Consider the following 13,872-nt stretch of genomic DNA (forward strand, 5'->3'; position numbering starts at 1 on the left):
GTAGGTTTTCCACTTTTTTACGTGAATGGTCTTGAACCTTTTATCTTTATTAAAAACATAAGTCATGAGATAGGTATTATGATTATTTTTCAAATAATATGGAACATCTTCAGGCTATTATGTGATTGAAGCTAATCTCAAGCAAGGTGCTTCTACTACTGTTTTTGAACTTTCAAGACTTTAAAAATATGGAATCATTTTTAAGATGTCATTTTTACTTATGATTGTTTCCTGCTTTTATTAAAATTTCAAGTATTTTGTGAGATAATGTAATTTCTTTATATGTTGGTTTTCTCTTTATTAGCCGGAATCTCATCCATTGCTCTTAGTCTATTACATTGTCATTGGGTTATTCACTATAACTAAGGCTTGTTAAGTTAGATTTTGAACGTAACTTTGAAAAAGTTGCAAAAAGTGCTGATGACTATTGGTTCGCACAGTTGATTTTTGGTTTCAATTTTGCACTTTCCTCAAGATAGGCGGAGGTATTTCTGTTCTTTTTTAGCTAAAATTTAGTTTTATATTACCATGCAGCAGAGAGAGTTCATATTCATTATTTACCCATCAATTTCATGCATTTTGTTTACGTAAAGGTAACTTGATCATGAATGTTAGTTGCAAGTAAGAAATGCAATCATTGCAGGTCTTCATAGGTATATATACCTGTAGTTATGTCAAGTTAGCAATCCTCTTTCACTATAGACTTAAGGCTTTTTATGACTGTGTCAAGTTATTTTTATGGCAATATTCTGCTGAAAATGTCCTTGGTAACTGATCTCAAGTAGAAGTCATTGGTGACATAGGTGTCTGTGTGGCATGAGAAATAGTATCTGCAGTGTGTTTGCATATTGGTGAGACTGGTGAGCTTTGAATATTTGTTTTTCTGTAATGGGTGCTTCATTGGTAGGTTCTAAATAATTGAAGTTTTGTATCTTCTATATTTCTCAGAACTTAAATAAGAATATTTGGTTCATAATAAATTAGTATTTTGAAATAATGGAGAAAGTTTTATCTTTCCTACACCCTCAATGGAAGGAATCAGTAGCATAATCACAGTTAATTCCTGCGACATTCTGTTTATGGATAGTATTCACATCTCTTAACTGCAGTTTCCATCATTCAGTAGTGTGTTAGTTTCTTGTAAGGTGCCAATTTAAATGTCTTGTGCCTCAGTTATTTGGCAGTAGATTTCAACCGTGCATTTCATAACCAGGGTACTAGACATCGGATAGATTGTTAGAAGGAATTGACAATGCTGAAATTGTCTTGCTGTAGTCAAGAATTAGCAAGTTTACAGTTTGTAGACGTAGGATTATTGTAAAAAGCTAATACACCAAATTCTTGATGCTTATTCCAAGTTTTCTTGAATGAAATATATCGTAGCTTAACTTTTCTAAGCTCTTTCAATTTTCAAAGCTAAGGGCTAAAGATATTTCTGAGAAGAATTTGACGGAGAAATTTTAAAATGGTCTTTTGGTGTTTTCTGGTCTTCATTTATCGCTTGAATTGAAAATTTCCGGTCTCTTTTAAAGTCGGTAGCGGTGTGGGCTTGCTTGTCTTTCAGAAAGTAATTCTGTCCAAAACTTACAAAAAAAAGTTTGAGCAAACCTCATTTAAAGATGATAATTACTTGCAATTAGTTTATATAAAGAAAGAAATTTTTGTAAAGCTTTTCATTTAGAAGATAGAGACCTTCGAGGTGTACTATCAGAATGGCAGTGGAGAACACACACTCAGGGCATTGGGGTTTTTCTTGCGGTTATTTACATAATCAATACATCATACACTTAGTACTGCTGCATAATTCAGATAGTCAAAGCGGGATTCGAATTAAAAAGAAGGCACTGCATTTAAATTTATGCGCATGCGCAGTGCTTTTGGTGGGTGCGTCTCGCCCTCAATGCTGTTCCCGACTTTGAAATCGTCCTCGGCCCTGGGGCCCCTCCTCTCGCAGCCGTCCCATCCTCCGCCCCCGGTCGGCGGAAGTGGGCGAAGCCGCCCTCAGCCGCCGGAGAGAGAGTCACCAAGGCAAGTTCCCCTACAGCAGCCTATGTAATCGACTACGAGCTCGTACCGAAGGAAGACAAGCGAGGGAGCCTAGCTGTACTGTCCAGAGAGAACGGAGTCTATGAGGAAGGTTAGTGGCAGAAAAAAATTTTTCGGAAGCTACTAAGTAGTCTTTGCCGTGTCTCCCATGCACAGTGTAATTCTACTACTCTACTCGGCTCCCTTTAACTTCCTGTCGTTAGACGATTTGCTTTCCGTGATTCATGAGGTGATCGCTGCCTCCCCGCCCCTTCAAAGTAACAGGACCCTCCCACTCGTGCATGATGGACTAACACGTCCAATGTGCGCTCTTTGTAGGTGATTCATACTTTTGAGACGAAGGACGAGTGGTGTTTTGCGTTGGGGTCTACATACGACAGGTTTTTAATCAAAGTTCATGTTTTTTCCTCTCCCAACCTATTGCTACATTGTCATGTAAGGTTAAGTTGTTACTATCGATTTGCTTGACTCAGTTATTTTTTTAACCACATGTTATTTCAATGCAAGCTCAGTTAATTCAGATAAACAATATTTCTTTCCAGCAGCATGGCTGTAATATAATTCTTGGCATTACGTTATTTCATCAGCATCTTAGCCGCAACAGGTGATTGGCCATCTGCCATTCGGGGATTCCCTGGCATTGCCCAAGTGAACTGGTTGCTAATAGGTGTGCGAAATTCCTTTTATCACCACTGTTAGGATTCCGGGTTGTACATCACTGCTGTATATTGGATGGGCCTTGAATGGACCAACCTTCGTCATTTTAAGCCATTTCGTCACAACCGCTCAACTCGTTTCCGTTCCTTTCAGGTTATTGTCAGTCTTCTGCTTAATTGTGGCAAGAAGAACTAGATCATATTTTTTTGAATAGTTCTTGTAATTATGCGCGATTTTTGTTTTGGAGAAAGACGCAATTGGTGGCAGTTAAGTTAAACGAATTTTTTTATTTCTGTAAACGTGTTTAGTGCTATACCTTTTCCTGAAAAGGAGAGTAATAGGGTGGAACATGCGTTTGGAAACCATTTACAAAGTATGTAATTGATTTAATGATGTCCATTAGTATTTTATTCTATTTTATGGAGATGACTAAATTCGTATTGCTTAAAATTGTCAAATTTAAATCAGGGTGTCTACCGGGCTTTTAAACTGAAGCAGTTCGGCTTAGGTTGTGGAATTATCGGCATTTGACTCATTCTATCGAGGAAAGTTCTTCGCCTTTCATTTTGAGATGTATTCCAGAAATACTGCTCCCACTTTCAGGGATCTTGTTGCTCTTTGCTGCCCTTATTGACCGATCATTGAGAGAGCATAAAAGATGTTTCTGGTTTTCGCAATGATAAGGGCCTTATTTGGTTTTTTTAATGAATAGTTCTAGTTCTAATGGTTTTGTTTAAATTTATTGTTAAACCTGAATATTTCTGATTCTTTTTACTCGAATGATTTTGTTCCTTTCTATTCGTAAATATGTGACTTACTCTGTGACTTACTCTGTTGATCGATGCGAATGATTCATTTTCATTGCGAGTGAAATATTACTGCCCTGTCCATTGTCGACGTTCTTTTTCGGGTGTATCATTTTAATGAAACACAGTATACTATTTTTCAGAATATGGTTACTTTTTCAGGAAATTATGTTCTTTTAATGCTGGGTCAATTGTCAATAAATGACGATTGCAAGGGAATTTCTGATTGCGATGGTGCACGAACTCGAAATTGTTCATGTAAACTTCCAGCATACAGAAGAATATTATATTATGCGCTCGATATCTCATACTGCCAACCGTTGTTTGCCATTTCTGACACCTGCGTTCTGTTATGATTAACACGATCAATGCAGACATAGATCAGCATCCGCAAACTTTTTTTTGGCGTGGGATACTCTGGAAAACTTGCAAGCGGACACCCTGAAAATGCATTTCCTAGATGTAATATATTTAAGTCAATTATATTATAAATATATTTTGCATGTCAATGAATGTTTCGAGTAATTGCCTGACGTCGGTAATTGCCCTCCATTCGCAATAATTTAGCATTGATTTCCCGAAAAAGCAGTGACATTCATACGCTGGCGAATAACGCTTGAAAAAAAAATTAGCGATAAAAGAAAGGGATATGCAATCTCATTGATCCCCTACCTTGCTCCTTTACAAGTTTTTCTCCAGTATATTTGGTAATTATTTACAGTTTTTTTTTTGGTTTAAGTAGTCCTCTTCTTGGGAAATAGGTCCTCAATATTGGTGAAGGTATTGCTACGAAAATGAGTCCGTGTTATCTTCGCGTGAGGATATTCATTCATTGAGATGGCATTAAGTAGGCCTGAGCGATTCAAAGAACTAATCTACGTATTATTGCAGCAACACTTGATTCACCGAGAAAATTTCAATTCTTAAAATACCAAAAACGATTTTTTACGGTGTTATAGGGTTGAAATAGTAATTAATCATCTGGTACTTAATATCGATTGGGGAAATCTGATTGTGTGAGTTTAAATCAGCAAGTTTATGATTCAAGATTGATTATGATATATTTACACAAGATACAGGTATGTCAACAAGCCGGCGATGATATGTGGTATTTAGGGCTAAACTATTCGAAAAGGTAATTGCGTCCGTTATCTTTTGTTTCAATCATTTCTCAAACTATAATTCGATTATCTCTTGGTGAATGTGCATTATTTTTACTATCAACGCTAATAAATCCTGATACTATAGCTTTTAAATATTTGGTAGTTGTTTGCTATCGCTCGGAAGAGGTGAAACCGAAAACTAGGCAAATGTGCGTCATCATGAATAGGTTGGCGTCTCTGGGGCATGCAGTATTTTTTGGAGCCCGGGAAAGGTGGAGAGAAATTGGCGTCAGTTTTGGCTTACCCGTGAGGTGATCAAGATGTTAGAAGCATTCGCCCGGGAAAGTCGCTGAAACGTTTTCCTTAGGGGTTCGAACCAAATGTCTTGGCTTGGGAAGTCAGTGTACTGCCACATCCCAAACTTCCTGTGGTCCAGGGAAGTCCTCCTATTATCGCTGAAGCCCATGTTTCCAATGTACACTAACTATGAATTCTTCACCAAATTTGAAATCGTTCGAACTTTTGATGCCTGTGCGGAAACCATGGTGGTTGTATTAAGTTTGAATGCTGACTTGTTTTATCATTTAATTGTAAGTTGTGTGGTTATTATGGTCATTTCTGAGTAAAAACAAGGCTGCGTGAATGTATGCTAACAGATCCTCCTGTGAAACCGACGAGGGCCTGTGCCCTGATCTATGATTTTCAGTCTCCGTATGGATATTGAGTTGCCTTCTAGAGGTTATAGTGTGAGGTGGGTTGGATTCTTGCGTTTTTTGGTCCCATATCAACAAGCTGAAAGTTACGTTGAAAATGCCTTTGGCCAGGTATCCTATCTAACAGAGATCTATTTACACTTTCCTTGTGAATCCGGCGTGTAATTGAAATTTTTATACATTTCTGATGTAACTGCACGACCTCGACATTGCTTTTGTATTGTTTCCGACAAGGGCTAAGTGATTCCGTTGCCGATACTGGTGACTGACGCATTCACTTATCGTTAAGAAAGGATTCTTGTACAAATTTAAAATGTTCTCAATAGATCAAGCGATCGAAGTTCACTAGCTGTGAGCACGATTTCGAACGTTCATGACTCCCTTGGATACATCTATTCTCGATTATCTTTCGATGGACTACTTCTAAGGGCAGTTCATCGGTCTAATACTTGATTAGATTCCCTAAGACCTTAAGAAAGCTCATCAGTGGCACTCCGGGCTTAGTGAACGAAATTCCCAAATGATATAAAGACTTCTATGTCCAGCTGGAAGACTATTTCCACAATGCAGGATATGAAAGATTCACTTTATATTCATGCCAAATATTACCATAATTTCAGATGCACAATTTCAAATGACTTCAACTGGTTGACATTTACTTTAAATCCTCTTCCGAATCAGTTTATACACTATGGATCTAATATAAACTGAAAAATGAAAATTTAGTTTCAAATAATTGGTAGTGTTATTTATTTAAGTAATTTAGTTAATTTTCAGTGTTTACTGGGCATGTAGAATTCCGAAAAAACTGCAATAATGGTATTTTATTGCTAGTGAAAACGGTTTGGTATTTCATCATTGCTATTTATAAAATTTCCGCTTGAACTACTGGAAAAAAGAAGGAAGAATTAGGTGTTTAGTAGTGTGAAATTCTGAAGCCTAGAGTTTTTTATTCAATTTTGAACGTGACAGTTCGTACCGATGAATCTGCATTGCGTTATGAAAACACTATAATCCATGGTATTCGTGAGACGTTTGGCTTAAGGCTCCGCGATTTTACGCCATTTAGAGTTGCATTACTTCTCCCTGCGTCTCAATAAGACTACTATTGATAGACATATAGCACACCTATTTGGGATATCAGTATTGATATTTATGCCCGCCGATATTTCTATGATTAATAGTTGCGAAAGGATAGATATCGTAACATGATTATTGAATTGCGTAGGTTGAGAGACACTGGAAACACGGATATTATTTGCACGTTTTAAACCATTACATAGGCTAATACAAATCACTCGTGTTCGACGCTGACACTGAGGGAAAATTCTAGCCCCGCTTTACATATGAGAATTCCGCAGAAAATGTTTCAACTCGAAATAGCCTATTGCGTCATTATTTATCTAACCTTGACTTAATGTTTCTTCTTGTTAATAGCAGCTCGTCTGACGTCCTTAGAGAAGTATTTTCCAACCATATGCTGTAGTATATGTAGTTTTAGTTACAATTATCCTCATCATTTGAAATATTTTTCGTTTTTTCATAACTAACAATTAAACAAAACTTCATTTTTGGTTTTGCATGCGTGGTGTGGAGTCACCTCTGCCACACGTCCTTGTGACTTTCAAGGTAACATGTAGAATTATTATCTGGTTACCTAACCCCTTATGCCTCGCATCCTTGTGGTGGTTTGCTAGGTCAGATGTAGACGTTATATGCTTTGAATTTCTTATCGGGTGGGCGTTAAAATGCAATGAATAAAATGTACGCTACATCGCAATGCCATGCGCTCCCAGCTGCCGAAGCACCACTTAGCCTGCCTTGCGCTCAATATGCAAAACATAACTGCCAGCATCACTCACGAGAATCTTTTTCTTTGGTGAAAAAGTGGCATAGCTTTCAAGAAGTTTGCATGTAAAATTCCTGGCAAAACCGTAGTTAAAAATTTTGATCTACTAAATCACACCGTCCCTTTGTACATTTCATGGTAAACCTGTTTTTATGCTGTTGAAAAAAATTAGTGAAATAATTTTTACAAAAAAAATGTAAAATTGGTTATGCAGTACCATAACTGTAAGAGTTCCTATTTACAAGCAGAAATTGTCGTCTCACCAGGGCCTTGCTGGGTTTTAATTGGTTTGTTGTCCAAAGTTAAATATTTTTTCTGTAACTGTGCATGATTGATCAAATCGCATAGTTCCTGTTGAAAAATGATGGATTGCATACCATTTTCGACTTAATATACTTTATTTACCAGCGTCGTGTTTCTTTGAAAGGATTTCACTTTCGATGTCTCTTACAATCAATCCTTTCTACTTTCGTTTACCTTAGCTCCGGCGAGACAATTTATGTGTGAATATATTTTGTTGTATAGCCAAAGCCATCGGTGACTAGACCTACCAACTTGTTTCCGGCCAATACATCGTTTTGGGAGAGTTCGTGCGGGATTATGAGCGTTGTTTGCCATTTTACGCACGTGGAGAATATATGTATATATTTTGTATGTTTTTGTGTTGCAATCTTTATGGGAGAAAACTCACTGCGATCAAAAATAGTTGAAAATGGTATCTCCCAACATGATTAAAAGATTTTATACTTGGAATACGATCGGCATTTAACTACGTATCGACGAATGAGTGGCACCATCAAAAGAATTCTTGTAAAAAAACGAGAAAATAAATAAAATTAAAATGTTTATTAATTAATGACGGTTCCCGTTCTCACATATGGGTGTGAAGCTTGAACAAAAGCAAATAATATCTCTTAAGTTCAAGCTGCGGAAATGGCATTTCTCCGAACAGTGAATGATTTTTTAGTGAAATTCTTACTTCGTTGTTGTGTGCAGTATCCGTCGGATTGGACGTTAAACTTGGCGCCTATTGTTAAGAGTAGGCTAATAACGACTCCAGGTTTCTACCCAATCTTCCTCCATTCTCTGTCAATCCTACCCCTGCCAAATTACCCACCTTTCCCTAATAGTGAAAATTACCTTAGCTGTCAGTCTTCTCCCTTTAATGCCGCTACTGCTACTTACTCGTTGAATGATAGGACGATTTTTTGGGAATTATTCGCTCCACACTGTTTTCACACGCGTTGAAAATAAACCAATTATGTGAAAGGAACCTTGCGAATGCGTCCATACGGCTAATTGAAAGTTGCTACGAAACCCTCGCTAGTTCTTTAAAAATGAGCTATACATTTTTGACTTTCATATCCTCTAACATTTTCTGCTTATTTGATGGTGGTATTGCATATGATGAAACTGAATACAAATATGATGATTTTTGCGCATTTTATAAATATTTTGAAATAACAATTAATGTTCAATGTCCGCGAATTGACATTTTTCTCTCCGTTTTGTCTCCCGATAATGTACATGTAACCAATCGTGCCTTAAGTATATTTTTAACCACGAAAGGTCTGATTAGAGTCAATGGGGAGGAAGGTTTCTACGCTACACTGGACTGTACAGTATTTCAAATGATGTGATTTTATTCTAAATATAATTTCCTTAGGGTGGAAGTCCATGGCTTACCAATCGATTATAATAATCTTTGCATGCAGTGGATGCACACTATCAGATATATTTCAGTGGTCTTTTTCTCCTCTGTCCTTTGAGCACGACTGAAACTTGCGGAATTCAAGAAATATTAGAAACTGAGCACGTAGGTATTTGCGTCCACGGGCGAATTAATATGTGGTTTAGAGAAAGGAAAGATTTGTTCTGTCAAACAAGCCCAGGTAAACAGTCCCATCAGTTTATGAATAATGTCTTTTCGTTCGTGACCTCTCAGCTGACGGTGAAACGGACGCCTTCCAAACATCAGCTCGAATCGGGCGGGAACCCGCTCAGTTGGATTATTTTTCACATATTGCAGATTGTATTGAGGTTCGATGTGCATATCTCTTCCAGATTATATTGAAATGCGTATAGAGTAGGGTAAAGTGACTCATTTTTATTAACTTTTGGCTCGTTATACTTGAAGAAGCCTGCCCTAATGCTCTCGTAACGGATCAATGCATAAACTTTTCGCCTAATTTGGATTTTAGAATTACCAATATTCTCCCAAGGCCTTAGAGTTATATTGTGCTATTTTTAACCATGGGGAGGTCGAATACGCTTCATATGGCTTCTTTTATCCATTAAAATGAAGCGGAAACTTTGGCACGAGACGATAATATTACGCAAGGTCAAAGTTAATGTTGATGACTCTCATAAGAGTGGCAGTTTTTTATGGAGGTATTCCATTCTAAGAAGAAAATACCCTTAGCTTGTAATAAATTTGATTTGTTTCCCACATGGCATATTATTTCGAAGTACTCGCAGGTTTCTCATTCATGCAATTAGACTGGTAGATATCCTTAATTCAGTTGTTACAGAATAGTTTCGAAGTTTGGCAATAGAACCTTGTCACACATAGCTAAATATTGACGTGTTTTACAATTTATGTCCCGTTATTCAAAGCTACGATAATTCAAAAAGTCCTTTTAATTTGTCTATACGGAATCTGCTGAAGATAATAAATGGTACAGTACTTTTGTTACCTGCCTATATTAAACAGAATACGAACTGGAAAGTTTTATTACATTTCTGACTATTATCAGAGGACCTGTAAACTGAGTTGTAGATTTGAGAAGTGGGCTCCGGGTTGATTGTTGATAATGCAGATTTATGGCATACTTAACATGTATAAATTTCAATCCATTTCGCTAGCAGTGAACCGTACTTCTCGTATTGCAGATTTTATCGCGTATGTAATCTCACGGTCGAATCAAACGCCTAAAATTAATTGTTCGTATCCATAGGAAAATAACATTCGATTCATTAGTGCTAGTTCTATTTTTTCGTTCTAATCAAGTGTCATGCATAAGAGGCGCCTCCATGGATCGCTTACAATGGATCTTGTAAATATTGATGCCGCCGTAAACCTTAGATCAGCGATTTTTAAACTGTTGTGTCGCGAGAATTTCTCAAGTGTACCGCAGGTATTTCAATGAAAGTTGCTTACATACATCTTTTTATCGTGGAGAATCATATTAAATAGGGTGCCGAATGCTCACCGAGAGTATTAGTATTGGCCTTTTTAAAAAAAGAATGCGTAAATAGAGCGCTGATCCTGATGCATCATTAATAGAAAAACTTGGCTTACGGGATACATATTTCTGGCACTTTCACTTAGCAACATACTATATATCAACCACGAACCTCTTTTCGAGGAAGCAAAAACTAAATCGGAGATATTGGCGTTGTAAATATTTTGCGAACGAATCTCTGTTTGAGCAAATGAAGCAATTTGCGAGAGGAAGTTGGAGTAGAGGAGTTTGCATCCAGGTGCTGGCACAACATATTTCATAACTCATTAGATGCCGAATGTGGGGCGAGGCATTAATCAGGAACTAGTAATTGTGACAATATCCGTCTTGGAACCTAATTGTCAATGAAATGTGTTAGTCTTCACTGCTCCGAGAAATCTCTGCTAGTATGAAACTGTTTGAAGCTCCATTTCTTCGTATTCGAACTGTGAAACTTTGAAAACTGAAGGCCGTGGGATTTTGGGATTCATAGTTTTTCCTTTAAGGTATTCTGTTACAAACTGTTATACCGCCTGTGTGCAGTAAAATCTGCCCGAACTCACGGTCACGTTCGATTAATTCCAGGGGCCATCTTTGATTCAATTCTATTATCTCTCCGAAAGAAAAACGCATGGCATAATCTACTTTACCCAAGAATTTTTAGAGCTGAAGATGCGATTACTTTAAATCAGAGAATCTAGAAAGGGTGTATTCACCCCTTGGAGGAATATTAGGGTTTTAGGAGGAAAATTGGGACCACCATTCAGTAAAGTTTGTCGTCATGTAGGTAATGTCAAATCTGTGAAATTGTATGTGGTTTTTAATTTATCTCGCGACAATCTAAAAATTTTATTGAATATAATAGACTAAAATCGATGTTTCTAGTAGTTTGATTACTCGTACACACGCAACTAGAATCATAATATCATGCCTGTATTAGAAGTGGAATGATATTCTGAACTATGGTAAAGGAGGGAAATGAAGGAGAAAAGATTGAGAAGCACTGTTTTTATTGGACACCTTTTTAATGGACGTGTACGTTCAGTAAATGTTTACTCATAGGCATATTCAGTTATCGCTCGAAATCGTTTAAGTCAATTTAGTCTTTATGGAAAAAGCCCTAGATTTTTCGTTCTGCGTTAGCGACATATTTGGGCGTCGGAAGAGCGAACAAGAAAAAAAAACGAATATCAGTGATCAAAATCCCACCCGGAGAAGGTATACAATTCCAAAATATTATGCTCAAAAAGATTATAGGCAGCTGAATGTTCTTGCCCCAAATTCAATTAACTATTTGGGAGATTATTTAAACAATCTGAATTTTTTATAGAATAGAAAAGGATCATTCAATCACGCAAGCCCATTCTTTTGTACTGGTGAGTTAAATTAGCTTTTTAATTCTAACTTTGTAATTCGTAAAAATATATAAAAGCCATCCTAGACGCATGTGCAAAAATATATGATATTCAGTTATATTTGTTAGAAAATATATTATACAAGTAAAGTTATTTTTGTTCGTATATGAATATGACCTCCTCCTGGGAGGTGTCCTAGGTCCGCCACTGTCAGGAAGAGGAGTGATTTGGGATAAAGAAAAACAGCGATTGGTGAGGAAGCATTGTTCTTCTTTCACCCCGCTCTCTCCCGAATTCAACCTGCCGATTGGCCCCCATCTCGATAGCATTTGCGTGTGTCGTTCGAATCCGACTGAGGGCACAGGGAACGAGCCGTTTCCCTCAGCGCTCTGATTGTTCCCCATCTTCGCGGGTCTTAGTTCCTCCACGTGGTCCCGCCGAGGAGAGTATTGAACAAAGGCATTACGTAAAAGACAGAGCGTGCAGACCCGACTCTTTAGTTGCTTCCTCGCGGCGACCGGTGCACTGTGAGCACAACCGCCTTGAACTAATCTCTTCCCCACCCCTTTCTTCGCCGTACCTTTCCTCTCTCTTCCCCTTGCTCCCCGCAATTCCCTCCCACCACACATCTTCCCCTCTCCCGCCCGGTCGCCCTGCCCTCTCTCCCTCCTCTCGAGTTCCCCATGCGGACCCTCAAGTCCAATAAAGGGTTTAATAAACCGATCCCCCGGATGGGTGGGGAAGGACCAGAAGTCAGTTACGCAAGCGGTCGGTTGCTAAGGGGGGTGGGGGAGGGTTGAGGTTAAGTGGGAGTGTTCTCTCCCTCCCTCTTCTCCTTCACAAGTCTCCCTCTCTCTCCTCACCTCGTCTCTTGCTATCCCCTACCTCTCCTCCCTCTTCCCCGATGTCTCCTTTCCCTCCAACCCTCCCCACTCTCTCAAATCCTTCCTTCTCCCTCCTTCAGGATCCGGTGGCGAGCAATTATAGGGTGGGGTTTGGAGAGAGGAGGAGAGGGGGAAACTCTCTCAGCCCCCAGAGAACTTCATATTCAGATCTCTTTGTTGTGACTGCAAACGTTGCTGTGCCCTGCATTCATGCATAAGGCCTGGCCATGAAGTTCACACTAAACTTTCGACAAATGAGATACATGCACGCTTCAACCTGTGTTGGCCCGCGTTACGTGTCTCTCATTAGCATTGTAGGGGTAGCAAAAGGGGTAGGAACTCGCGGGCCTCCGTGATACTGACTTTTTTTCTTGCTCTGGAGTTTGTGATGGGTCTGATAAGGAGCAAATAAATACTGAAATACTACCTTGATCAAAAATTTCCCGGAATTTATTCAGAAAATTAAAAATACAAGTTTATTCATCTAAATCTATATTGTCCCCTTCAAAGTAATCCCCATCGACTGCAACACACTTATGCCAGCGCTTGATCCAATCCTCGAAACATTTTTTATATTCGGTTTTCGGTATGTCCATCAGTGCTTCCTGCGATTTTTCCATTACTTCCTCTCGGCTGCTAAAACGCGTTCCCCGTAATGGTTTTTTAACTCGATTGAACAGAAAGAAGTCACAGGGAGCCAAATCAGGTGAATTCGGTGGCTGTTGGATGGTATTTGTTGCATTTTTCGTCAAAAAATTACGAATAATGATAGCACTGTGCGACGGTGCGTTATCATGGTGCAAAATCCACGAGTTCTCTGCCCACATTTCTGGTCTCTTTCGGCGAATTGCTTCACGCAAACGTCTCATAACGCCCAAATAATACTCTTTGTTTACTGTCTGGCCTTCTGGCAAAAATTCATGATGCACTACACCGTTGTAATCCATGAAAACCGTCAGCATTGCCTTCTTTTTTGACTGAAAACGACGTGGTTTTTTTGGTCTCGGCTCATTTGGTGAACGCCATTCACTTGCCTGATGTCTGGATTGCGTGTCGTACTCATAAACCCACGTCTCGTCTCCAGTAATGATCCTTTTGATGAATGTGGGATCGGATTCAGCCTCGCAAATCATGTCTTTTGCGACGTCAACACGGTCTCTTTTTTGCATGAAATTGAGGTCTTTTGGCACCAACTTTGCTGCTACACGACGGAAACCCAAATCATTAACCACAAT

At 38.6% G+C, this 13,872-nt stretch overlaps 1 protein-coding gene across 1 annotated transcript in view; it reads left to right on the forward strand.

Annotated features, from left to right (window-relative positions):
* Positions 1-888: 888 nt before the first annotated feature.
* LOC139696641 (uncharacterized) overlaps positions 889-13,872 on the forward strand; it is a 282,301-nt gene continuing 269,317 nt past the window's right edge. Inside the window, exons 1-2 of the mRNA XM_071595450.1 lie at positions 889-903; positions 1,873-2,137. Coding sequence (XP_071451551.1) covers positions 889-903; positions 1,873-2,137 — 280 coding nt within the window. The remainder of the gene's footprint in view (positions 904-1,872; positions 2,138-13,872) is intronic.

The sequence above is a fragment of the Hetaerina americana genome, unplaced genomic scaffold, assembly GCF_022747635.1.
Source record: "Hetaerina americana unplaced genomic scaffold, ioHetAmer1.1.p SCAF_7, whole genome shotgun sequence".
Taxonomy (NCBI): Eukaryota; Metazoa; Arthropoda; class Insecta; order Odonata; family Calopterygidae; genus Hetaerina; species Hetaerina americana.